We start from the raw sequence: 25,863 nt of genomic DNA, 5'->3' as shown, positions 1-25,863 counted from the left end.
AGGAACTTGCACAGTAACTTTCCCATTTAGCTGGGTAAATAAAGTACCCCCCTGTGTTTCCACCAAAACAACCCGGGTAGGTTTAGTTTTTCAGTAGCTATTATATAGTTTGTAGTAGCGTGGTTGGACTTTCAGGAGTCCCCAGTAAACCTGAGAGGGGCGGACTATGCGTTCAGGGAGTTTATAAAACTTTGTAGCCAAAGTTTCAACCACTATTAAAGTATGCAAAGACATCTTGTTTATGTTTATTTTTTGTGTGTTTCTATTATAACAAACTTAAACAACAAATAGAAAGAAGAACAAAAGGAATTTTCGTTTTGCAGGAAATTTTGTCGGGCATCTTTGTGCTGAAGAATGCTGATGTGTGAAACTATTTTGCAGTGTTGTTACTCAGCTGTAGTTTTTTAACTCTTATGCAGTTTTGTGCTGTTTATACATTTTTACAAACTTCATTTTACACGGGAAGCTATGTGAAGTGAACAGTCTCTTTTAAACTTATTTACAAAGGAATATATCGAATTCGGGCTTCACGGTGGCAGAGGGGTTAGTGCATCTGCCTCACAATACGAAGTTCCTGCAGTCCTGGGTTCAAATCCAGGCTCGGGATCTTTCTGTGTGGAGTTTGCATGTTCTCCCCGTGAATGCGTGGGTTCCCTCCGGGTACTCCGGCTTCCTCCCACTTCCAAAGACATGCACCTGGGGATAGGTTGATTGGCAACACTAAATTGGCCCTAGTGTGTGAATGTGAGTGTGAATGTTGTCTGTCTATCTGTGTTGGCCCTGCGATGAGGTGGCGACTTGTCCAGGGTGTACCCCGCCTTCCGCCCGATTGTAGCTGAGATAGGCGCCAGCGCCCCCCGCGACCCCGAAAGGGAATAAGCGGTAGGAAATGGATGGATGGATGGATATATCGAATTCAGTTAGACTTAGCGGCAAGACGAGCTGCTCACTGGGACTGCGACCTTATTTTTTGAAGATAAATGGGAAATGAGGACGAGTTGAATGAAGGTAAATCACATCAAATATTAACTATTTACTTTGTTACATGCTGTAAAAGTAGTCAGTGACGCTCTATTATTTGCTTCAACCCGAGTGAACCATATGCTAGTGCTATCAAGCTAATGCTAAATCTGATGTTTTTGGGTTGTTGCTGTGAGATTAACACTGACATTTATTGTTTGTATATTATTTACAGCTGAAATGGATCAATAAGACTTGTTTGACCCTCATTAATTCATCATTAATTGAGGGGCCGACTTTCTGAATGTTGCACACTGTGGACAAAAGCCTGACGTTTTATGTAAAATCTGGTACACATGGTTTTTAAATCATATTTTTTTATATGTAATTGCTTTGTACATACTGTATTTCAGTTACCTTCCGTTTTGTAAAAGAAATATGACTTAACATTGCCTGTTTAGTTACATGGTATCAGTGTAAAAATATGCTGTAGCACTCGTTCATACGTCATCGGCCTGATTTGTATAAACTACCCTGAACTGTGAAATGCGGTGGAAACACAAACCACAAACTTAACGTTTCTGAACTTTTGGTAGAAAAAAGGCAGATTGCAGCGATTATCTTTTCAAACGGGGTCCAGCACTACTTTATGCCATGCACTTCCATCTCCTTTTTCACCTTCTTCCCGATGTCCGACTATTTCCTTTTTATTTCTGCCTATTTGTGGTTCCCGTATCCCACTCACTCGTCTTTTGTTCTCTCCAAACACGAGAAAGAAGCACCTACTACTGACTCCGACTGAATTCTAATTGGACAGATTGTGCAGATCTTAGGCACTTGTCTAATTTCAATATACAGTAAGTTGTTTATCTATAAGGGGGCATGGCCTGGGTATGGTCTGGGCGTGCCCAGCTACACAAATATCTGTGGTCAATTCCATGTTGATTGGGATGTAACAAAATAAATGTGCTACTAGTGCATGCGCTCACTTTAATACATCTGAATATTTTATTAAGTAAGCGGTTTTCTGGATTTGAATGTGCGCCATTTTTTTCCCACGTCACACTTAATACATGAGGCCTCATGGTTACAATTATACTCGGTCTTTGTTTAACGTTTATTCAGCAGTGAGTCAACATGTCCTTTGTACTACTTTTAGTTCTGTTTAGCTGCATCTTGGCCACGTCCATTCAAAACTCCATAGAGATAGTTTCTGATTTAGTATCGTTTCAAAGCCATAATTGTGACAGATTTAAAGACATATTTCTAAAAAGACTATAGTATTTAAGTTTATACTTTTGCCAAACCTTTTCCCAAAAAAATGTAATGTGTAAATAACTTTATTTTTTTAATAGTTTTTGACCATTTATTTTGTTTTGTTTACTTTTTCAATTATTGCTGAAGCAGTATTGCATTTAATAGGGAATATCGAACACTTTTCTTTTGAACCTTGGACATATCAGGTTTTGTTCCCTTTTTATATAAACTTTGGACCCAAAAATACAAAGGCCCTGATTTAATCTTTAGTTTTTTTTATGTTGTTCTCTGCATACTTGGAAGTAAGAAAGAGTCAAACAAAGGTAAGTTTGACAAACTGTACCTATACATTTGTCCTAGTCAAATATGATATCACTCTTATGATGGGTGTAACATAACATAGCCATAAATCAGCAGTGAAATGTATGTATTATCTATAAGTGTATCCAAGAGTATAGCGATCACCTCGTATTTTGATAGCAAACTGACGCGTTGGTGATGCAGGTTTCGTTCTCCCAAGGATGCAGACGCGCTTTGGACACAGCGTGCAGGTAGGAAATGATTTATTTTAGAAAAAAACAGACTTAGACAAAACAAAAAGAGCTAGCATGGGTGCTAGGAAACACTAAAGGACCTTAGCATGTAAGCTAGGATAAACTGAACCGAGAACAAACGTTGTCACTTGTTGCGTATGGCAAATTAGGAAGCAAAACAGACTGACAGGAGAAGGCAGGCTAAATAATGATGGTAATCACAAAAACAGGTGCACGTCAGGAGCAAGCGGCAGGTGAAAACAATGAGCAACAATGGAAACAAACCGAGAGGTGCACAAACCGCAACCGAATGAGTCGAAAACCAAATGAAAACACAGAAAGACTAAAAAATCCATACCACAACATGATCCGGGCAGCGGATCACAATGGAACGCCGCTGCCGCAATTGCAGAGGCAGGCGACCTCGAAAAGGCCACATTGGTGGCCGCCGAGAAGGTGGGCGTGAGTGGCGCCAGAAGTTCAGCAGCCGGAGAGTTCTAAAACAAAGTCTTGGGTGTCGATGCTGTTTGCGCCACTGGCGTCCATACACTGACCTCCGAGGGAGCTGCTTGCAGGCCCCTGATTGCAGCAGGCCAGCTTGAGGTTGCTGAGACGTTGTCGTGGAAAGAGGAGGCGGAGCCATCATCGCCATGGAAGCGGAATGGGGTGTCGTCGTCGTGGAAGCAAGAGGCGGCACCGTCGCCGTTGTGGAAGCAGGAGGCGCAGTCGTCGTCGCCGTGGAAGCAGGAGGCGGAAACGCCGTCGCCGTGGAGGCATGAGGTGGTGTCGCCGTGGAAGCAGGAGGCGCAGCCGTTGTAGCCGTGGAAGCAGTAGGCGGTTGTGTGCCTTGGAAGCTGGTGTGGGAACCAGCCTTTGAGCATGTGCTGGTGTGGGAACCAGCCTTTGAGCAGGTGCTGGTGTGGGACCCAGACATGGAGCAGGTGCTGGTGTGGAAACCAGACCTGGAGCAGGTACTGGTGTGGAAACCATACTTGGAGCAGGTGCTAGTTTTGAAACCAGCCTTGGTGCTAGCCTTGGACTTGGACTTGGTGCTAGTGGCCTAGCCGGAGGTTGCGGCTTGGCGGGTCGAAAGACTGGTGGTGGTGGCCGCGCCGGAGGTTGCGGCTTGGCGGGCCGAAAGACTGGTGGTGGTGGCCGCGCCGGAGATTGCGGCTTGGCTGGGCGCAGCTGTGCTACATCCGTAGCACAGCTCCCAGCACTAGCCCACCCTCAAGAAGCGGGTACCAGACGCGCTCCCCGTGGTCTGGAATTGTCTTTAAGCATGGGTGGAGGGAGGTGGGGGGTAGAGTCCTCCCCTTTTGATTGTCCAGAATGTGCACTATGCTTCCCAATAGCAGGTGGAGTGTTCTCTGCCGCTTGGGATGTTCCTCCAGCTTCAACTCAATTAGAACACTCTGGTACCACTCATTCATCCAAACAGGACTGTATTTCTCGAGATTTGTCTCGAAAGATGGCTGAGTTGGAGCAGGAAGTGCAGTGGACCGAGGAGTGGGCTGAGCTTGAGCCATAGGGGGTGAGGCGGAAGTCATACAAACAGGTGACTGGGATTGACTAGACTGAAATCTAAAAAAAATATCCTGATAATTCTTAGTAGTAGTGTCAAAGTAATTTGTAAATGGCTGAGAGAAAGAATTTACCGAATTAAAAAAATGTCCTTATCTCTGACGTCATCAAACGTGGACGGGGGGCGTCAACGGAGTGACGTCATAGCTGCTGTCCTTGTGATTGACAGGCCAGCCGGAGAAATCTTTGGAAAAGTGATCAATGGAATTACCAGACACCTGAAGGGAATCCTGGGCGGCTTGTAGCTGGCTGTGTTCCGGAGGGGAGGATTGTGGGATTTGCGCGTCTCTTTCGCGAGTCGAAGCCTTCTTGAGAGACTTTCGCTGACGCGTGCGAGCGAGCTGAGAGTGGAGTTGATCTGGACCAGAAACCCTCCAGGTCCCTACAACATGTCTTCACCTGGCGAACTGCAGAGCGTCTCTGCCTCCATCGCTCGGAGGACCATCCACGCACCTTCATCGACCTCCGAAAAAGCCGCAGCAGGAGAACTTCTTGATGCTTGTTTCCTACTGTGACGCGTTGGTCGCATGGTGATGCGAGTTTCGTTCTCCCAAGGATGCAGACGGGCTTTGGAGCACGTAGGAAATGATTTATTTTAGAATAAAACAGACTTAGACAAAACCAAAAGAGCTAGCATGGGAGCTCGGAAACACTAAAGAGCCTTAGCATGGAAGCTACGATAAACAGAACCGAGAACAAACGTCATCACTTGTTGCGTATGGCAAATTAGGAAGCAATACAGACTGACGGGAGAAGGCAGGCTAACGAAAACACAAAAAGACTCAAAAATCCAAACCACAACATGATCCGGGCAGCGGATCACTACAGCAAACATAGATAAGCAAAATAGCTGATGCTCAGAAATGAAAAATAAAACATGGCTCGAGGTCATTTATTAGCCGACACAAATCGGTATCTTATAACAGTGGTAAAGGGTTAGTTGTCCGAAATCGTCATATCCTTGATGAAATATTGCTTTACCTCTCGGGTCATTTCTGGCAAACCTTTTGCACTTTTCAAATACAGCGATGACTGGAATGAGCCCTAAACTTTTCTTTGTGACTAGCTTTGCAGCTTCTTTAGCAGCATGCGTCTTTGTAAGAGTTTCAAAACACCATCGTAGCGATGATGGCTGATAAAGTTTGATGTATTGAAGGCTGTTTTTTTTCCTTTCTTGTGAAATGTTTGCAGAACATTTGGTGCATAATATCTTCCTTTCAAATAGTAAATAAGTCCCACATGGTTAACTTATCCTTGTTTACACCAGTGGTTCTCAACCTTTTTTTTAGTGATTTACCCCCTGTGAACATTTTTTTAATTGAAGTACCCCCTAATCAGAGCAAAGCATTTTTGGTTGAAAAAAAGAGATAAAGAAGTAAAATACAGCACTATGTCATCAGTTTCTGATTTATTAAATTGTATAACAATGCAAAATATTGGTAATTTGTAGTGTTTTTTCTTGAAGTAATTGGGAAAAAAAGATATAAAAATAGCAAAAACAATGTTGAAAAATAAACAAGTGATTTAATTATAAATATATATTTCTACACATAGAAGTAATCATCAACTTAAAGTACCCTCTTTGGGGATTGTAATAGAGATACATCTGGATTCATCAATTTAATTCTAAACATTTCTTCACAAAAAATAAATCTTTAACATCAATATTTAGGCAACATTTCCACAAAAAAATTAGCTGTCAACACTGAATATTGCATTTTTGTATTTTTTTTTTCACAGTTTATGAACTTTCATTCATATTTTGTTGAAGTATTATTCAATAAATATATTCATACAGGATTTTTGAATTGTTGCTATTTTACCCCCTTTGAGAACCACTGGTTTACGCTATACAACTTAAACTGTCATGATCCGTGGTGCGGACCATGTTTTTGTGTTTTCTGTTAGTTTTGGACTCCTTTTGTTCTTGTTTGTGCACCTGTGATTTTGTTTAGTCACCATGGTAAGTTATGATTTTCACCTTCCTTTTACGCTCATCAGAGACTCTATTTAAGCCTGCCTTTTCTGGTCACTCGTTGTGGCTTCGTTATTTGCTATACGCAGCTTTTACGTTTCGATGTTCCTGTGCCCGGCTCCTGTGTTTCCTATGCTAAGTTGTTGCCCTAGCTTCCCATGCGATTGGCATGTTTTTCTTTTGTTTGTTTCTGTCTCTTTGGTACTTGTTTGGTAAATAATCATCTCCTACCTCACGCTGTCGTCCAGAGTGTCCGTGTTGCATCTGGAGGAACGATCCCGCAGCAAGCTGCAACCCCAACCGTGACATTAAACAAAAAAAAACAGTCATTGAAGCAATGTTTTAATGTTACATAGATAGACAGATAGATAGATAGATAGCACTAAATTTATTCCTTCAGGAGATTTCCTTCAGGAAAATTACAGCAGCAGTATATGTGATTGATTGATTGATTGATTGATTGATTGATTGATTTTAAAAGTTAATAATAAATAATGGGGGTATATGTTATTGTTTTCCATCCCCTGTCATCCTAGTACCCCCCCAAAGAGAGGAGCTGTACAGTCTGGAGCGTGTGGGACAAAAGAGGTTTTTAGTCTATTAGTCCTGCACTTGGGATGAAGCAGTCTAGCACTGAACAGGCTCCTCTGGCTACTGATAACGGTATGCAGTGGGTGACTGGCATCATCTACAAACCCTGTTTCCACATGAATTGGGAAATTGTGTTAGATGTAAATATAAACGGAATACAATGATTTGCAAATCATTTTCAACCCGTATTCAGTTGAATGTGCTACAAAGACAACATATTTGATGTTCAAACTGATGAACATTGTTTTTTGCAAATAATCATTAACTTTAGAATTTGATGCCAGCAACCACATTGTATGCAAATTGTCGAACAGTTTTAGAACGACATTTCTCAACGAGCCATTGCAAGGAATTTAGGGATTTTACATTTTACGGTCCGTAAAATCATCAAAAAGTTCAGAGAATCTGGAGAATATCATTGCACGTAAGCGATGATATTACAGACTGTTGATCCCTCAGGCATTACTACATCAAAAACCAACATCAGTGTGTAAAGGATATCACCACGTGGGCTCAGGAACACTTCCTAAAACCACTGTCAGTAACTACAGTTGGTCGATACATCTGTAAGTGCAAGTTAAAACTCTACTATGCTAAGCCAAACCCATTTATCAACAATATCCTGGGCCCAAGCTCATCTAAGATGGACTGATGCAAAGTGGAAAGGTGTTCTGGGCCTGACGAGTCCACATTTCAAATTATATTTGGAAACACAGGATGTGGTGTCTTCCGGAACAAAGAGGAAAATAACCATTCGGATTGTTATAGGCGCAAAGTTCAAAAGCCAGCATCTGTGATGGTATGGGGGTTTATTAGTGCCCAAGGCATGGGTAAATTACACATCTGTGAAGGCACCATTAATGCTGAAAGGTACATACAGGTTTTGGAGCAACATATGTTGTCATCCAAGCAACGTTATCATGGACGCCCCTGCTTATTTCAGCAAGACAAGTGTTACAACAGCTTGGCTTCGTAGTAAAAGAGTGCGGGTACTTTCCTGCCCCGCCTTCAGTCCAGAGCTGTCTCCCATCGAAAATGTGTGCGCATTATGAAGCGTAAAATTACGACTGTTGAACGACTGAAGCTCTACATAAAACAAGAATGAGAAAGAATTCCACTTTTAAAGCTTCAACAATTAGTTTCCTCAGTTCCCAAACGTTCATTGATTGTTTTTAAAAGAAAAGGTGATGTAACACAGTGGTGAACATGCCCTTTCCCAACTACTTTGGTATGTGTTGCAGCCATGAAATTCTAAGTTAATTATTATTTGCGAAAAAAAATAAAGTTTATGAGTTTGAACATCAAATATCTTGTTTTTGTAGTGCATTCAACTGAATATGGTTTGAAAAGGATTTGCAAATCATTGTATTCCGTTTATATTTACATCTAACACAATTTCCAAACTGATATGGAAACAGGGTTTTTTAGGATGCTCATTAGTTTTTCCACATTCCTCTTCTGTGCCACCGTCACCAGTGAGTCCAGGTAAATTCAGATCGTAGAGTCAGCCCGTTTCTCCATTTTGGACCTTTCCTTCTTAGATGTACTGCCCCCTCCAGCACACTGTGATGTACAACAAAACACTGGCTACCACATACTGGTAGTACATCCACAAGTTTTTTGCAAGTGTTGAAGGAGCACAGCCTCCTCAGGAAGTACAGCCTTCTCTGTCCTTTCCTGTACAAGTGGTCCGTCCAGTCCAGCTTGTTGTCCACCCACACCCCGAGGTACTTGAATTAGTCCACGGTCTGTACCGCAACTCCCTCGATCACAATAGGTTGTGACCTTGGACTCGATCTCACGAAGTCAATGACCAGCTCCTTGGTCTTTGACGGATTGAGCTGCAAGAGGTTCCTGTGGCACCAGACAGCAAAGTTCCTCACCATGCTCCGAAGTTATCGTATTTATTATTGTAATGTCATAATTTCTAATATCAATAACCAACAATCATTTTGCACCTCTCAAAAGGACAGTCTCATCAAAGACAATTTTTTTTAAACATCACTTTTAATAAACATATTATTATTGTGTGCTTTTTTTCTAATATCGTGCTTTTTTTTTAAGTCAGACATATTAGGAACATCCCATTAAGTTGAGCAAGTGTATGTGTATCGTGAGAGAATATTTGAGTTGTATTAAAACAGCACCAATCGTAATAATGATCATGGTGGATACAGTATGTAGTGACCATATGTTTTATACCTATTGCATTCTATATCATACCTTCAAGTGTTTCTCAGTAAAAGATCCTCTGGTAACTTGGTGACTTCTATAATAGTTACCGGTAATTCAAATTGTGGCGCTGCAATGTTAACAAACATGCGGGTTGTTCTGAGTAAAGACCAGTTATTTATTTGGTGCCCAGCTCTACCTCACACGCAATGTATGGCAAAACGTGTTCATATTCACTGTTTTTCTCAAAAAACAAGAGCAATTTCATAGATTAATTTTTTTATAGTCTTTATAATGTTTAGTTTTGAATGCGTAGACTTGTAGTACTGTATTTTTCGGACCATACGGCACACCAGGTCTATTTTATACAAAAGGTGCACCAGATTATAAGGTGCATTTAAGCGGACATGTTAGGATTTTTTTCTACATTTGAAACACATAACATATAATGGTGGTTCATTGGTCAAAATCTTGCACATATTTTGTTTTACAGACCATCCTTACAGCCGCTTTCTGACCGTCTCTTCAGGATGCACCGTTACGTGGACGATCCTATTTATGTGGCTCCACTTTGACAAAATCTTTTCCCTGTCTTCTTTGTTGTAGTTTTTAGCTCTTCCATGGCGAGTCTAGTGACATATGTATTAGAAATATACGCTACTTTATTATAAAAATGGCAAGAGTGGAGGATGAATGCACCACTAAAGAGGATTGAGAAAAAGAAGGAGCTTATTGACTACCATGCGGACTACAATGGCGGACATGCCCACATTTTCAGGACATATGCAGATCCCAAATACACATCAGCAGGTACTAATAGGTAAGAAAAGTTGATTTGGCCTAATACATTTTAACAAAACTCCAGATTATATGTCTCCTAAAGGGTGCCTTTTTTGGGTCCTATACTTCATATGTTGAAGCACAGTACGTCTGACTATAGTAGCGGTAAAGCGCTGACAATCCATCAAGCTGTGCGGCTTCCTCCTAAAATATTTAACGGATTTTTAAGCACCGTGTGTAATGTTCCATATTCTCAATTAAACATTTGGGCTTACAAGCATCATTTATTGAACAGGCCTCAACTTGCAGTCCACACATATATTTTATGTGTGACTGCCATCTGCTGGTCACACTTATTACACCATGTACCAAATAAACATGCTTTGAGGTCAGTAAGCACAACCAGAATTAATCTGTGAATTAGGCGCACCAAGTTATAGTGCGCACTGTCGATTTTGGAGAAAATGAAAGGACTTGAAGTGTCTCTTACTATCAGAAAATCTTTCAACACTCATTGCACCTATTTTTGTTGCATATAGATTTCAAACCACATCCTGCAACATGTCTTTATTACATTATACACACTGGAGGAGGCACACAGTTGAGCAGTTTCCTTATTGCCATGATAAAGTCGTGGAATATAAATCCATGACAGGGGATAGGGTGCATTCATTGTATTTGTGTATGTTCTTCTTATGTGTTTTTTCTAAGAGTTTGTAGGTCAGACATTGTGTAATAGGTTGGTTTAAGTCTCCCCCCCCCAGGCCGCAGTAAGGGAATTCAGCCAAAAGTGTTCTTTTGTAATGCTGACTGAGTTTAAGCTTGGGTGGAGACTACCGTTGCTGTCAAATGTTCAGCAATTGTCTGGTCTTTACACAAGCTTGATTAAATTCCCCGAAAACTATTGTTCCTTTTTCACACACAAACAGTTGACTAAAGATTATCCTGGCGGACCACCAAAAATAAATTTGGCGCTACCTATAAGCCCTCACTGATAAGCACATTCTAACAAGACTTTCTGTGGATATAGCTTGTCATTACAACGCCATACAATAGAAGACAGTATGCGTCCGAACTCCGCTTATTACCACACGTCATTAAGGCTGCAGCTATCGTCAATCGATTGATTTAGTACCTAAGTAATCTATAAATTAGTTTGTTTGATTAGTCGAGTAATTGGATAAAACACACTTTGTATTTCTAATAAATGCACAACAGAACATACATATATATATATATATATATATATGTGTGTGTGTGTAAATATATATATATATATATATAAATATATATGTATATACACATACATATGGACAAACCCCGTTTCTATATGAGTTGGGGAATTGTGTTTGATATAAATATAAACGGAATACAATGATTTGCGAATACAACATATTCAATCGAATGCACTACAAAGACAAGATATTTGATGTTCAAAGTCATAAACTTTATTTATTTTTTGCAAATAATAATAAACTTAGAATTTCATAGGCTCCAGCACCCCCTGCGACCCCAAAAGGGACAAGCGATAGAAAATGGATGGATGGATGCTCATTTTAATCATACAGCAGCATATTGTTTTCAGACGCATCACATAGTTCGCTTTTCCCTTCAACAATAACAGCAACTACTACTCATGCAGTCTTCAAGAGAGTTAACAATTACTTTCGGAGAAATTATGATTTAGAACCTTCCTTTTTTGGTAAGGACGATGGGCAAAGGGTTTTAGAAGCTGTGTTTTAAACAGATCCAACTTTAGCGAAACACTATAAGCATTACATTGCGAGGTGCTAAACAAGAAATACAAACTACAACATTAAAAAAAACAAAAATTTAGTGTACATTGTCTGGTCTTACTCGGATGCCGTCTGATGGGATGTTCATATTTTCCCGTTTAGATGAAGAATTAATCATAATCCTCATGCAAGTTTAAAAAAAAAAGTGGCAGCAAACAAGCATTATTTTCGTGTCTTTCGGTCTAAGTTGAATGTCAAAGTTGACTACTGTAACTCCTCGGTTTATGACCATAAACTTCTACATCTAGACATATTTTTTGACGCAAGAGTGTATATAGGGTAGCACGGTGGTAGAGGGGTTAGTGCGTCTGCCTCACAATACTAAGGTCCTGAGTAGTCCTGAGTTCAATCCCGGGTTCGGGATCTTTCTGTGTGGAGTTTGCATGTCCTCCCGGTGACTGTGTGGGTTCTTTCCGGGTACTCCGGCTTCCTCCAACCTCCAAAGACACGCACCTGGGGATAGGTTGATTGGCAGCACTAAATTGGTTCGAGTGTGTGAACATGAGTGGGAATATTGTCTGTCTATCTGTGTTGGCCCTGCGATGAGGTGCCAACTTGTCCAGGGTGTACACCGCCTTCTGCAGGATTGTAGCTGAGCTAGGCTCCAGCGCCCACCGCGACCCCAAAGGGAATAAGCAGTAAAAAATGGATGGAAGAATGTTTACCAAAAAAAAAAAAAAAAAACATATGTGTTTTTGTCTTACATAAGGATTGTGATTGATAGACAAAATTCCAAAAAAGTGCAGTACCCTCATCAAGTATATAAGAATGTTTTGTTTTTTTTAAATGGTGGATCGTTTGTTTTGTTTTAATTGAGTGAACCCTCAGTATACTTTACAGACTATTGATCGCAACCTGTGCTCGATACAGTACATCTAATCCACTCCTGCCCTTGTCTGACTGCTGTAAATGCCTGCATGACCTTTTTGGGGATTGATTAAGGCCTGAATTTATTCTTACTTCCTCGACACCAAAGCAATATTGCATAACTGAGATTGTCTAATCTCTGGAACTATTATGTATTTCAATGAACCATCAGATCTTTTAGGTTCAAAACTGTATTGTTTCTCTCAAAATGTTCTAACATTGTGGACTAAAGTATGGTAAAAAATCAGTTCATATAATGAACAATTTACATTGCAACACTGATTACATAAGGACAACTCTCCAAGCTCAAGCTTGAGTCATTAGGTTTGTATTTCGGTGTATGACAGGGGATTGCTAAAATAAAAATTGCAGATTGTGTGGTGTGTATTGAAGTACTTCTAATCCTCATACATTTAAGACTAAACATGTTGACAATTTTACTGCTATTGCCAATGGTCCATATTTCAAAGGCCTACTGAAACCCACTACTACCCACCACGCAGTCTGATAGTTTATATATCAATGATGAAATATTAACATTGCAACACATGCCAATACGGCCTTTTTAGTTTACTAAATTGCAATTTTAAATTTCCCGCGAAGTGTCTGTTGAAAACGTCGCGGAATGATGACGCTTACGTTGACGCGTGCTTGTGACGGTATTGGTTGGAGCAGACATTTTAGCCCAGCACCACTCACGGCTAAAAGTAGTCTGCTTTAACCGCATAATTACACAGTATTTTGGACATCTGTGTTGCTGAATCTTTTGCAATTTGTTCAATTAATAATGGAGACTATAAAGAAGAATGCTGTTGGTGGAAAGCGGTGGTTTGCAGCTGCCTTTAGCAACCAAAACACAGTCGGTGTTTCTTTGTTTGTTGTGAAGCTTTAATATGGAACAGAGCAGTCAAGCGAACATGTTTCTCTACCACGTGTCAACCAGCAAGTTTTTGGATGAGAAAATTGTGATATTAAGTCGGCTCTAACCGCAGACTTGAGCGGAGTTTGCGTCCTCCTGCAGCAGCTGTCAAAAAGGCAGCTGTGACTTTCTTGGCTCCTCCATATGGCTTCCTTCAGAGACAATGGCAGTCACCCCAGCCCTCCGACTTTCAGGAATGACTTTATAATCTCATTAAAACACTAGTAACACTAAGCATATAAGGGATTTTCCAGAATTATCCTAGTAAATGTGTCTAATAACATCTGAATCGCTCCCACTGCCATCGCCTTTTTTTCTTTTCTTTTTTCCCCCTTTTTTTTCTATTTTTTCACTCTAACTTTCCTCATCCAGGAATCTTTCATCCTCGCTCAAATTAATGGGGAATCGTCGCATTATCGGTCCGAATCGCTCTTGCTGCTGGTGGCTATGATTATAAACAATGTGGGGATGTGAGAAGCCCTACAACCCGTGACGTCACGCGCACATCGTCTGCTACTTCCGGTACAGGCAATGCTTTTTTATTAGCGACCAAAAGTTGCGAACTTTATCGTCGATGTTCTCTACTAAATCCTTTCGGCAAAAATATGGCAATATCGCGAAATGATCAAGTATGTATCTCCACGTTGTAGGGCCGACGGTGTGGCGCAGTGGCAGACTGGCCGTGCGCAACCTGATGGTCCCTGGTTCAAATCCCACCTAGTACCAACCTCGTCACAGCCGTTGTGTCCTGAGCAAGACAATTCACCCTTGCTCCTGATGGGTGCTGGTTAGCGCCTTGCATGGCAGCTCCCTCCATCAGTGTGTGAATGTTTGTGTGAATGGGTAAATGTAGAAGTAGTGTCAAAGCGCTTTGATTACCTTGAAGGTAGAAAATCGCTATACAAGTACAACCCATTTATTTATCATTTAAGTACGACACACAGAACGAACCTGCTATCCCCGTTTAAATAAGAAAATCTCATTTCAGTAGGCCTTTAAAGGATATGTGGCCCAAAATGCCCAATGGATCTTAGGTCCAAGGTCTCATGCAAAGTTTATGTCCCTTGTTGCTTCCTTACAGCTCACTTCTGTTGTAATCTTTCTCAAACAATCAGGTATTGTTTCTGGTCGAGCCAAACAGATGATAAAGGATTGAAGTCTCTGCAGGTGGGGGCAAAGGTCATTATAATCATTTTTATTTCACTGCTTAGAGACTTTTTACTCATGGTTGTTGTTTTTCTTTTTCTTTTTCTTTTTATCTCTGGATGTAGGTGGATTTGTACAAAAAGTGTGGAAAAAAATATGGTGCCATGTGGGGAATGACCTGCATCAGCAGTTTTCATTCTCCGCGTATTAGAAACACCTGATCCATTTTTAGTCAAACAATGAGTCTGCTGTTTTTGCACCAGGCCGATCACAGTGTTATTTGCATGCATGGACAAGCTATTTCACCAAATTGTGAGAGGGAATGCAGATTGTGGAACTGAAACCAGTAAAGCTGACTCTTGATTCTGCACTCGAGCATTCGTATAGTTAGAATCAACACAGCAGCTTGTGTCCTGGCGTACTGTTAGATAGATAAGGACAAGAAGATAAACAGCAGTAAGAGCTGAGAGGAGTTGTTTATTACCACTCCCAAAACCTTCTTGTTGGTTTTATTAGTATTACATTGAATTTTGATTTAAAAAAAAAACCTTTTTATTCCAGTAGATCAAAATAGAGAATTTTATGCTTAACCAGTTACAATGCAAGTCTGGTTAAAGAGAGGATGTAAACGTTGTTCCTCAAGAGAGAGGACTGTGTGTTTCTGGTAGTTCCAAGCCGCTGTCACGTTGTTCCAAGGAGAGTACCTTTTTATCTAAATGTTTCAAGATTAAATAATGGGAGAGGCATGATAATATGAACTGCCGTTGTGTCATAAATTTGGCTCAGTTTGGTACCAGGTGTGCGTTAGTGTGCAGCTTACGGCGTACTTGTTTGTGTCTACTCGCAAAAGGCCATATTTGGCTCGTGTCTGACTGGTTACCTCCTTTCGAGACCCAGAGGAGCTCTTATTTCCGTCTGGCCTTGTAGGGCCATCCTCACTCTGACTCGCGCCCATCAGAGTCCTATTGGACAATGCACACAAACACACGGGCACATAGAAAGAGGCGGGGTTAAGATGCAGCACAACACACCCTTTTATCTATTTCTAGTCAGAGGCACCTATTATATTCCTGAAACGAAAAAAAAAATCCACACAACAAGATGCAATGTTATGAAATACCATCTCGGATGGGTACCTTTCACATTTGAATCGATTCCCGGTACCTGGGAATCAGTGGCGATTGCTCTAAGACAGGGGTCGGGAACCTTTTTGGCTGAGAGAGCCATGAAACCAAATATTTTAAAATGTATTTCTGTGAGAGCCATATGATATTTTTTAACACATTTTTAAGTAATACCAACATTTTTAGAGTATAATAAGACTCTTATTCTTTTTAATAACAATGTTATTCTGAAGCTAAGCAATAATAAATCAAATACTTCTTACCATTAATACGACTTCTTGAACAGGTGCGGTAGAAAACGGATTGATGGATTAAAATGCATGAGAATGTTTTATATTTTGAACATTATTTTTAACACTGATTACCAGCGGAATTATTCATTACTTATTGTGTTAAGCAATGTCAGCTAAGATTTATCTGAGAGCCAGATGCAGTCATCAAAAGAGCCACATCTGGCTCTAGAGCCATAGGTTCCCTACCCCTGCTCTAAGACTACAAGAGAAGCTCAGCTTCCCCTAAAATGTAAAAAAAAATAATAATGTGTCGAGGTATGCTCGCCTGTGTATCGGTTGGGGACATCTCTACGCTGCTGATCCGACTCCGCTTGGGATGGTTTCCTGTGGACGGGACTCTCGCTGCTGTTTTGGATCTGCTTTGGACTGAACTCTCGCGGCTGTGTTGGATCCATTATGGATTGAACTTTCAATGTATCATGTTAGACCCGTTCAACGTCCATTGCTTTCGGTCCCCTAGTGGGGGGGGGATTTGCCCACATATTTGGTCCTCTCCAAGGTTTCTCATAGTCATCATTGTCACCGATGTCCCACTGGGTGTGAGTTCTCCTTGCCCACTGGGTGTGAGTTTTCCTTGGTTTGTGCAGCCCTTTGAGACACTTGTGATTTAGGGCTATATAAATAAACATTGATTGATTGATTGATATGCACTTATGTGTTTACATTTCATTGACTAAATATTCGCAAAAATGCATTTAACTTTTATTCAGAATTAGCTACTTCCGCAAAAGCTGAGGCAACTTTCTTCTCATTCATTGTGGCAGCGTCACTGTGGATTAAACAGTGTTAACGACCCCGAAAGGGACAAGCGGTAGAAAATGAATGGAAGGAAAGCGGACTTTGATGAGAGAGCATAGAGTGGGTTTTTCCACTGCAGCCAAACTAGACAGTCGTTGGATTAATGAATTTTACAATCCTGAAGTGAAGTTTTCTTGGTAAAATCTAGCATCTTTATATATTTTATCTGGTATTGGAGACTGTACTCTTGTTTAGGGTGTAGGGTATTGAGCTTCCCTTTCCTAAAAACCGGCAGTCCCCACTGCTTGGAATCGATATATGTATCGATTTTTGGCACTTTTGTGTGTGTTGAAATGTTCAAATAAATATTGATCGTTTAAAAACAAAAATATTTGTATTCAACAATGAGCTGTGCTATCCAGTTATCTTTTATTCTTGCACTTCTGTGTCTCATAAGTAATTGCAAGTACCGTACTATATTGTATTTTATTGGAGACTTTGGATTAGTGATGGTAAATATGACATACTTGCCAACCTTGAGACCTCCGATTTCGGGAGGTGGGGGGTGGAGGAACTTGGTCTGGGGTGGGACGGAGGCGTGGTTGGGGGCGTGGTTTTTGCTGGGGGCGTGGTTAAGAGGGGAGGAGTATAATTCACCAACTCGAGTATTTCATATATATTTCATATATATACATACATTTATATATAAATATATATATATATATACATATGTATGAATACTTGACTTTCAGTGAATTCTAGCTATATATATATTTATTTTATTATATATATAAATAAAATAAATAGTTGAATTTCAGATGGCACCGATCAAATACACAGTAATAAAAACACAGTTGTTCTACTAACTGTACTGTGCTTGCTGGTTACTAAAAAACAAACAAAAAACAACACCTACCTTTCACTATTTGAGTAACCTTTGTTCTGCCATTTGCGTAGTGGCGGGAGTCACTTGCCGTCAGGTGCACAACACCACGTAAATCGTTGGCCAATCAAAAAGCAACCCCATAACGCTATAGCTAACATTCACCAGGAGATGGCAACAGACAACATAAAATCACTCTATTACAGAAGGCGTCACCATGGCTGTAACTTCCTTGTTCTTCTGCTTTGTCTCCTTGTGTGTGCAGTTTTTATTAATATCCGTAGATGTTGTAACGTGATTGGGCAGGCAAGCTGTTTATATAACAGGAAAGCGGACGTGAAAACGGGCTGTCCCCACTCATGTCCACATGGAGCTGTAGGGGGCGTGGCTTCCAGCTCCGGCTGAATTTCGGGAGAAAATGTCTTCCGGGAGGTTTTTGGGAGAGGCGCTGAATTTCGGGAGTCTCCCGGAAAATCCGGGAGGGTTGGCAAGTATGTAAATATGATTATTTTTACTCACTCGGGTACTGACGAGTCACTTACCGAAGTGAATGGATTCACTTGATTCACCAATCACAGAATGCATGTGCAAAAGCTCGCACATGGTTTCTGCACGTTATAGTTCGCCCCCACTCGATATACTTGATTCATCTGTCATAGTGCATATGTGCAGAACCTCACAATGCATTTGGTTTGCTCATCACACAGCGCATATATAGAGAAATTGCCCATGATTGGCAACTCCACGAGTCTTGCTCCATCTGTCAACTGTCATAAGGTTCTTGCGAACAGACTCGCACACACTACAGTAACATGTAATCCCATTTAATAACACCTGCCAAAGTTAATGCTGCAGAAATTTAGAAGTAACAGCATTAATTCTACAATTTTAAAAACAATGAACGATATGTTCACTTTGACTTGACAAACTGCAGCCTTTATTGACAGCTAATTATATTCACAGTCTCAATAGCTGACAGCGTGTTTGCCAACCACTCATGTCTCTTTCTGTCTGTGTACCCTCCCCCATGTGCTACTAATAACAATAATAATGCAATTTGAATGAGATCGCTACATCGCCATTATAGAATAATAAAAGTCTATTCATCATATGTTGAGCAGACGGTGCAATAAAGACATCCATAATACTGATCGTCAGTGATGTGTTGATGCATCACATGCATACAGAAAAAAAACAATGCAAAAAAACCCCTAAACAATAGCGCAACATCACAATAAGATTGGACAGTGCAATAATGAATATAATAATGGGCTATAACAGAGAAAAATAGGCTCACGCAGATGCAAGTTCAATCAGTTCACTTCCTGATTCGCTGACGTCGATGGGCCCGCCCCCAAAAACCAGCGAGTGAGTGCCCTATAAGGGCACCTTTTATGCAAACCCAACTTTTCTTACCTATTGGTATCTGTTTTCGTGTATTTGGGATCTGCATAAGTCCCAACAATTTGAAAACAAACCACGGAGGCATGTCAGGGATATTTATAAAACAATCCTGCCTTCCTTCATACTTCCTCCAAACGCTTTTTCCCCCAAGTGTGACGTCAGCCGAAATCTCCCTATGTGGAGATTTTTTGTAAGGGGCGCTGGAAGCCGGCAGACCCGTCAGCGATCCTTTTCTGTCTCCCTGTAATGTTTGTTTGATCTTGAATGGGATTGTGCTGAAAATTGTAATTTTCCTGAAGGAACTCTCCTGACGGAATAAATAAAGTACTGTCCAATCTATCTAATCTAATCTTGTTTTGCAGAAGACTGGCTCGTACATGCGCATTCATCTTCCGCTGTTGCCATTTATACTACCAAGTGTCGCATAGTCCCAACTTATATCTGTCAGTAAACTCCATATAGAAGCGTTAAAATTCACAACATGTCTGACGGGGAAAACATGTGGTCGAAGTGGAGGCACGTAAATAAGACGGGCCACAAAATGGCACATCCTGAAAAGATGATCAGGAATCGACTTGAAGATGGTCTGTAAAATATAATCCAAGCACAATTTTGAGCAAATAACCATGCGTCAACATGTTAAGTAGACCACAATCAATGGTTTTAAATGTACAAAAAAATCATGTGACCCTTTAAGTTGATTTTGCCATTTTTTGTTGCGCCTTAAAAAGTGTTTAACCTGTTAATATTGTACTTATTAAACACCAGCTGTTGTGCATCTTAGTTGTAGTTTTCATCACCAGATTTGAAAGTGTTGAAATCACCCCCAAAATTTGGTAATGCTAATTGGTAGTATATCAATCACACATCAAATGTAAGTTCGCATTGAGCTAGCACATTTGTAAAAGTTGTGTGACGATCTGTCACTTCATTTCTGTTTGTTTCCTTGTTTTGTATTTACTTCCCATCAGTGCTCTTATTTTGTTTCCATTTCCTGTTCGTCCCGCTGAGCACTGTGGTTCTTCCCTCACCTGGTGTAGATTGGTAGCCGGTCCACACCTGGTGCTAATCATCTTGTCTCTGTTTATGCCTGTCTCGAGCTGTTTGTTACTATTATATGCACGACTGCTTCACTTTCTGTTTAATGAGATTAAAACTCACCCTACCTGTTATCCGTTCTCCTGTTCCTGCATCTTTGGGGTCACTATAATTGTAGTCATGCGAGTCCCTCACAAGTTGAGCATTACTGTGCTTTTGAACGCCTTCTTTTTGCTTTGTTGGCATGTAAAATTGTAACATTAGCTAGAGGCTGCGACCTAACGTAAAGTCCCGTGAAACAAATGTATCAAAATATGGCACAGTTAGAATCTACGGTACCCATTAGCACTGTTGGACTCAGGTTGGTATCTACATAAGAGTACCAAGTTCAGTACCCATCCTTGCTAATGTATGACATGGGTTTTAGTCATCGACAGCCACCACATATTCCATTAAAATTATACAAGTGGATGGGACTACAACATCATGTGTTTGCTCGATGGACGACTACTTCTTGGTTTTTGGAACATGACGTAGGATGAAACAAATGGTCAATATCGTGACTCAAACCGGACAAGCTAATTCCTGAAAACCAAAGAACGACTAAGTCAAACAGTGATGATGTTAAAGATAGGCACCATTGCTGGTAGAGAATGACCTACAGATGGAGGAGTTTAGAGCAAACACAAATACATTTTATAATAAAGACACAGTTTGACACACATGGACTATTAATAACACTACAAGACTGGGCTTCTTAGTCTGAGCACCTGTTCCACGGAATGATATGTGGGCAAAGAGACCATTGAATGAATGAAAACTACAACTAAGAGGCTTGTTACAATCAAACACCTGATATGTAATTAATACAATACTTACAGTTTAACCACTTTTTGGGGCGTACAAAAGACTACAGTCAATTCATGACAAGGCAACACACCATAGTATATACACTACTGCCATCTAATGTCTTGGAATTGCAACTCCATGCTCAGTCTACTACATAACAGTTGCAAATGAGACTCAGTAGTGTAAGAAAACAATATATAACAGTAATAATTATCAGCTCCCTGTTGAATATTAAATAGAAAATAGAGTAAAACACACTAGGTGTGGTGAAATTTGTCCTTTGCATCTGACCCATCCCCTTGTTCACCCCCTGGGAGGTGAGGGCAGCAGCGGGCAGCAGCGGGCAGCAGCGGTGCCGCGCCCGGGAATCATTTATGGTGATTTAACCGCCAATTCTAACCCTTGATGCTGAGTGCCAAGCAGGGAGGTAATGGGTCCAATTTTTCTATAGTCTTTGGTATGACTCCCAACCTACTGATCTCAGGGCGGACACTCTAACCACTAGGCCACTGAGTAGGTCATTAACAAAATAACATGTATTGACATATAAAGAAATACCGAAAATTGGTACCATTGAGTACTGATTTAGATTCCAAGCTACCGGAAATTGGTGCCATATCGATTCAAATGTATTTGTTACCCATCCTCAGCCATACGATAACTGATAATATACTGATATTAATTATTATAACAATAATAATGGCTTTCATTGGCTCCAGCACCCACCACAACCCTGAAAGGGACAAGTGGTAGGAAATGGATGGATGGATGGATGGATAGATGGATGGATTTTATATTGCACCTCTCTGTATCCTGTTGCGTCTGACCAGTCATCCTCTCAGGGAATAGAACACACTGGTCACTCCCAAGTTCTTTCGGATGACATGTATGTTGACTGAGAAGGACCACCGAGATGGAATAGCCATACTACCAAGTTTTACTAAAGTTTTAGGAGACCAGCCCTTACAATGCGATAGATACTGTAGTAACAGCATCAAGAAGAGGTCTAAAATTCTAACGGGAGGAGTCAGCTTATTTAGTATGAAAAGAGCCCCTCCCACCCAGAAAGGGATACATCCATTTTGTTCTAAAAAGGGAGTACATTATACTCCGGGTAGATATTCCAGCCTTCAAGGTGAAACACAGAGTTTACTAACGATCATAAGTTAATAAAAAACAAAGTGTACACATGGGAACATATTAGCTGCTTTCAACATGATTATGGATAAAGAAAGAACACTTTAAAAATATCCCAATCAGCTTTACAGTTAGACCCATTCGTATTTATATAAATGAGGTAAGCTACATTTGTATCTATAGCGGTAGACTGGCGGACACATGGCGGCCATTTTGTACAAAATATCACCACCAAACATTCATTCTAGAAATGTCCGATAATGGCTTTTTTGCCGATATCCGATATTCCGATATTGTCCAACTCTTAATTACCGATACCGATATCAACCGATACCGATATATGTACAGTCCTGGAATTAACACATTATTGTGCCTATTTTTGTTGTAATGCCCCGCTGGATGCATTAAACAATGTAACATGGTTTTCCAAAATAAATCAACTCAAGTTATGGAAAAAAATGCCAACATGGCACTGCCATATTTTTTTATTGAAGTCACAAAGTGCATTATTTTTATTTAACATGCCTCAAAACAGCAGCTTGGAATTTGGGAGAGAATGAGGAGGTTGAGGTGGGCGGGGTTGGGGGGATGGATAGTGGATAGCGGGGGGTGGGTGTATATTGTAGCGTCCCGGAAGAGTTAGTGCTGCAAGCGGTTCTGGGTGTTTGTTCTGTTGTGTTTTATGTTGTATTACTGTGCGGATGTTCTCCCAAAATGTGTTTGTCATTCTTGTTCGTTGTGGTTTCACAGTGTGGCGCATATTTGTAACAGTGTAAGTTATGGCTGTTGATCAAGTATGCCTTGCATTCACTTGTGTGTGTGAAAAGCCGTAGATATTATGTGATTGGGCCGGCACGCAAAGGCAGTGCCTTTAAGGTTTATTGGCGCTCTGTACTTCTCCCTACGTCCGTGTACACAGCAGCGTTTTAAAAAGTCATGAATTTTACTTTTTGAAACCGATACCGATCATTTTGAAACCGATACCGATAATTTCCGATATTATATTTTAAAGCATTTATCGGCCGATAATATCGGCAATCCGATATTATCAGACATCTCTAATTCATTCATACACCAGTCTGAGACTCTAGACGAAAACCGGGGCAAACTTTTGGTAACATATTTAGTTGAAAACAGAGTTCTATGAAGAGTGGGGTATACGAAAACCGTCATAGCGGTAAAGAATGGGGCTTCTGTGTTGCGCATTTGCAAGTTTCCGTGTATGCACAGAATGACTATGTATGTATGAGTACCAGATTCATTTCAGTGAGTAACTCGTAAGAAATCAAGTCAATAAAAGGATTCGAGTTTCCCAGAATGCAAGATCCCTGCACAAAAGTCAGGTGCTTCAACTACTGGACTGAATAATTTATTAACTATTGACTGAGACCAAGATACCATTTTTGTATCATTTTTGTATATTTTCTGAAAGTATATAAAAAGTCTGATCTACTCACAAAAATAAGCAACAAGCAATAAAGCTTAATATACTCATCTGGTTAGATATTTGATAACTCTGTACTTCAACACAGCGACTTCACACCAAATAGATAGTTACTTAGTAACAGTATGCAATACGTCTTTTGTGATTTGTCCCAGCAAAGAGGAAGTTTGCCCACAGCCAAATCGACAGTTGGGTGAAGCCACGCTCATCTGTTTCCTCAAACGACTCCCTGGCTGTTGACATATGACTAACTGACAACTTCCTCTCCCTCCCACTCCTAGATTAAAAAGCAGCAGCAGGACGTGATGGGCTTCCTGAGAGCCAATAAGATCGAGTTTGAGGAGTGTGACATCGCCGCCAACGAGGCTAACCGGAAATGGATGAGAGAGAACGTTCCGGAGGAGTCGCGTCCGGCCACGGGGAACCCTCTCCCTCCACAAGTGTTCAATGAGAACAAATACTGCGGGGTGAGACACAAGTTCTTGCTCTAAAATGACAATTTTACAATTTTTCAGGTAGGAATTCGTCACTGCATTTCATAATAATGCATTATTGTATTATCTCACTGAGCTTCAACTTTTCTTGAAATTTTACCCATCATTCACAATCCCTATGTGGGATAAGAACACATACGTCTCTCTGTTTTATGTGCAGTCTAAATAGTGAAAACAATCTAGCAAGAGGTGGCTTACAATGCAGATAATGGGGTGTCATCTATTCTGCCTATAAAGCCCTCTAAAAACATGACCTTTATTCACCGAGCTGGAATGACATCGCTATTGCAAGTGCTAATACGGAGGAACTACTTTTCTGGCATAATAAAAAAGCGCCTTACCCACAGAGACACTAAGGCCATGTCTACACTTAGTTGTTTAACCTCTTAAAGGGGAACATTATCACCAGACCTATGTAAGCGTCAATATATACCTTGATGTTGCAGAAAAAAACATGTTTTTTTAACCGATTTCCGAACTCTGAAAGGTTGAATTTGGCGATTTAAACGCCTTTCAATTGTTCGCTGTCGGAGCGATGACCTTTCATCCGTGGCGTTACAACGGGAAGCAATCTGCCATTTTCTCAAACACATTACACACACCAAGTCAAATTAGCTCTGTTATTTTCAGTTTTTTCGACTGTTTTCCATACTTTGGAGACATCATGCCTCGTCGGTGTGTTGTCGGAGGGTGTAATAACACGATCAGGGACGGATTCAAGTTGACTTACGTGGAGTGTGCATCGATTAGCACGGAATGCTAATCAATGCTAACATGCTATTTAGGCTAGCTAAATGTACATATTGCATCGTTATGCCTCATTTATAGCTATATTTGCCTCCAGCCTTTCCCTCCACCCACATTTAATGCCAAACAAACACATACCAATCGACGGATTCAAGTTGCACCAGTGTCAAAAGATGCGAAAGTCCCTCGTTTGTTCTGCACATTTTACCAACGATAGCGATGCTACGACAGAGATGTGTGGATATCCTGCGACACTCAAAGCAGATGCATTTCCAACGATAAAGTCAACGAAATCACAAAGGTGAGTTTTGTTGATGTTATTGACTTATGTGCTAATCAGACATATTTGGTCACGGCATGACTGCCAGCTAATCGATGCTAACATTCTATTTAAGCTAGCTGTATGTACATTTGTAGCTATATTTGCATCCAGCCTTTCCCTCCACCCACATTTAATGCCAAACAAACACTTACCAATCGACGGATTTAAGTTGCTCCAGTGGTCAAAAGATGCAATCGTTGGTTGGAAGGCGATCGCCGAATAGCTTCAATAGCTATAGCTACAGCTACAGCTATTGAGCGAATAGCTTCAATAGCTATTCGCTCAATAGCTTCAGTTTCTTCTTCAATTTCGTTTTCGCTATCTGCCTCCACACTCCAACCATCCATTTCAATACATGCGTAATCTGTTGAATCGCTGAAGCCGCTGAAATCCGAGTCTGAATCCGAGCTAATGTCGCTATACCTTGCTGTATTACCCGCCATGTTTGTTTGTATTGGCGTCGCGCAGTGACGTCACAGGAAAATGGACGGGTGGATTTACAGATAGCAAAAATCAGGCACTTTAAAGCCTTTTTTGGGGATATTCCATGATGGGTAAAATTTTGAAAAAAACTTCGAAAAATAAAATAAGCCACTGGGAACTGATTTTTATTGGTTTTAACCCTTCTGAAATTGTGATAATGTTCTCCTTTAAACAAATAATTATTTAGCCTTAGCCCCGTTTCAGCCACATTAAGCCAGCGTTTAAGGTCCCCTTACTCGGACAAATGTTTTGTGCGCCATGTATTTCTTGAATCTCCGGCACTTAGCTTTGTATGGACTCATTGATCGTTTGCAAACTGAGTTCGGC

General features: G+C 40.7%; 1 protein-coding gene across 1 annotated transcript in view; it reads left to right on the top strand.

The window, feature by feature from the left end:
- sh3bgrl (SH3 domain binding glutamate-rich protein like) overlaps positions 1–23,996 on the top strand; it is a 28,673-nt gene extending 4,677 nt beyond the window's left edge. The window contains exon 2 of the mRNA XM_061901768.1: positions 23,772–23,996. Coding sequence (XP_061757752.1) covers positions 23,772–23,981 — 210 coding nt within the window. The 3' untranslated portion in view covers positions 23,982–23,996. The remainder of the gene's footprint in view (positions 1–23,771) is intronic.
- The last annotated feature ends 1,867 nt before the right edge of the window (positions 23,997–25,863 follow it).

The sequence above is a fragment of the Nerophis ophidion genome, linkage group LG05 (assembly GCF_033978795.1).
Source record: "Nerophis ophidion isolate RoL-2023_Sa linkage group LG05, RoL_Noph_v1.0, whole genome shotgun sequence".
Lineage (NCBI taxonomy): Eukaryota > Metazoa > Chordata > Actinopteri > Syngnathiformes > Syngnathidae > Nerophis > Nerophis ophidion.
The sequence above is the reverse complement of the archived record's forward strand: the minus strand, read 5'-3'. Positions and strand labels throughout refer to the sequence as shown.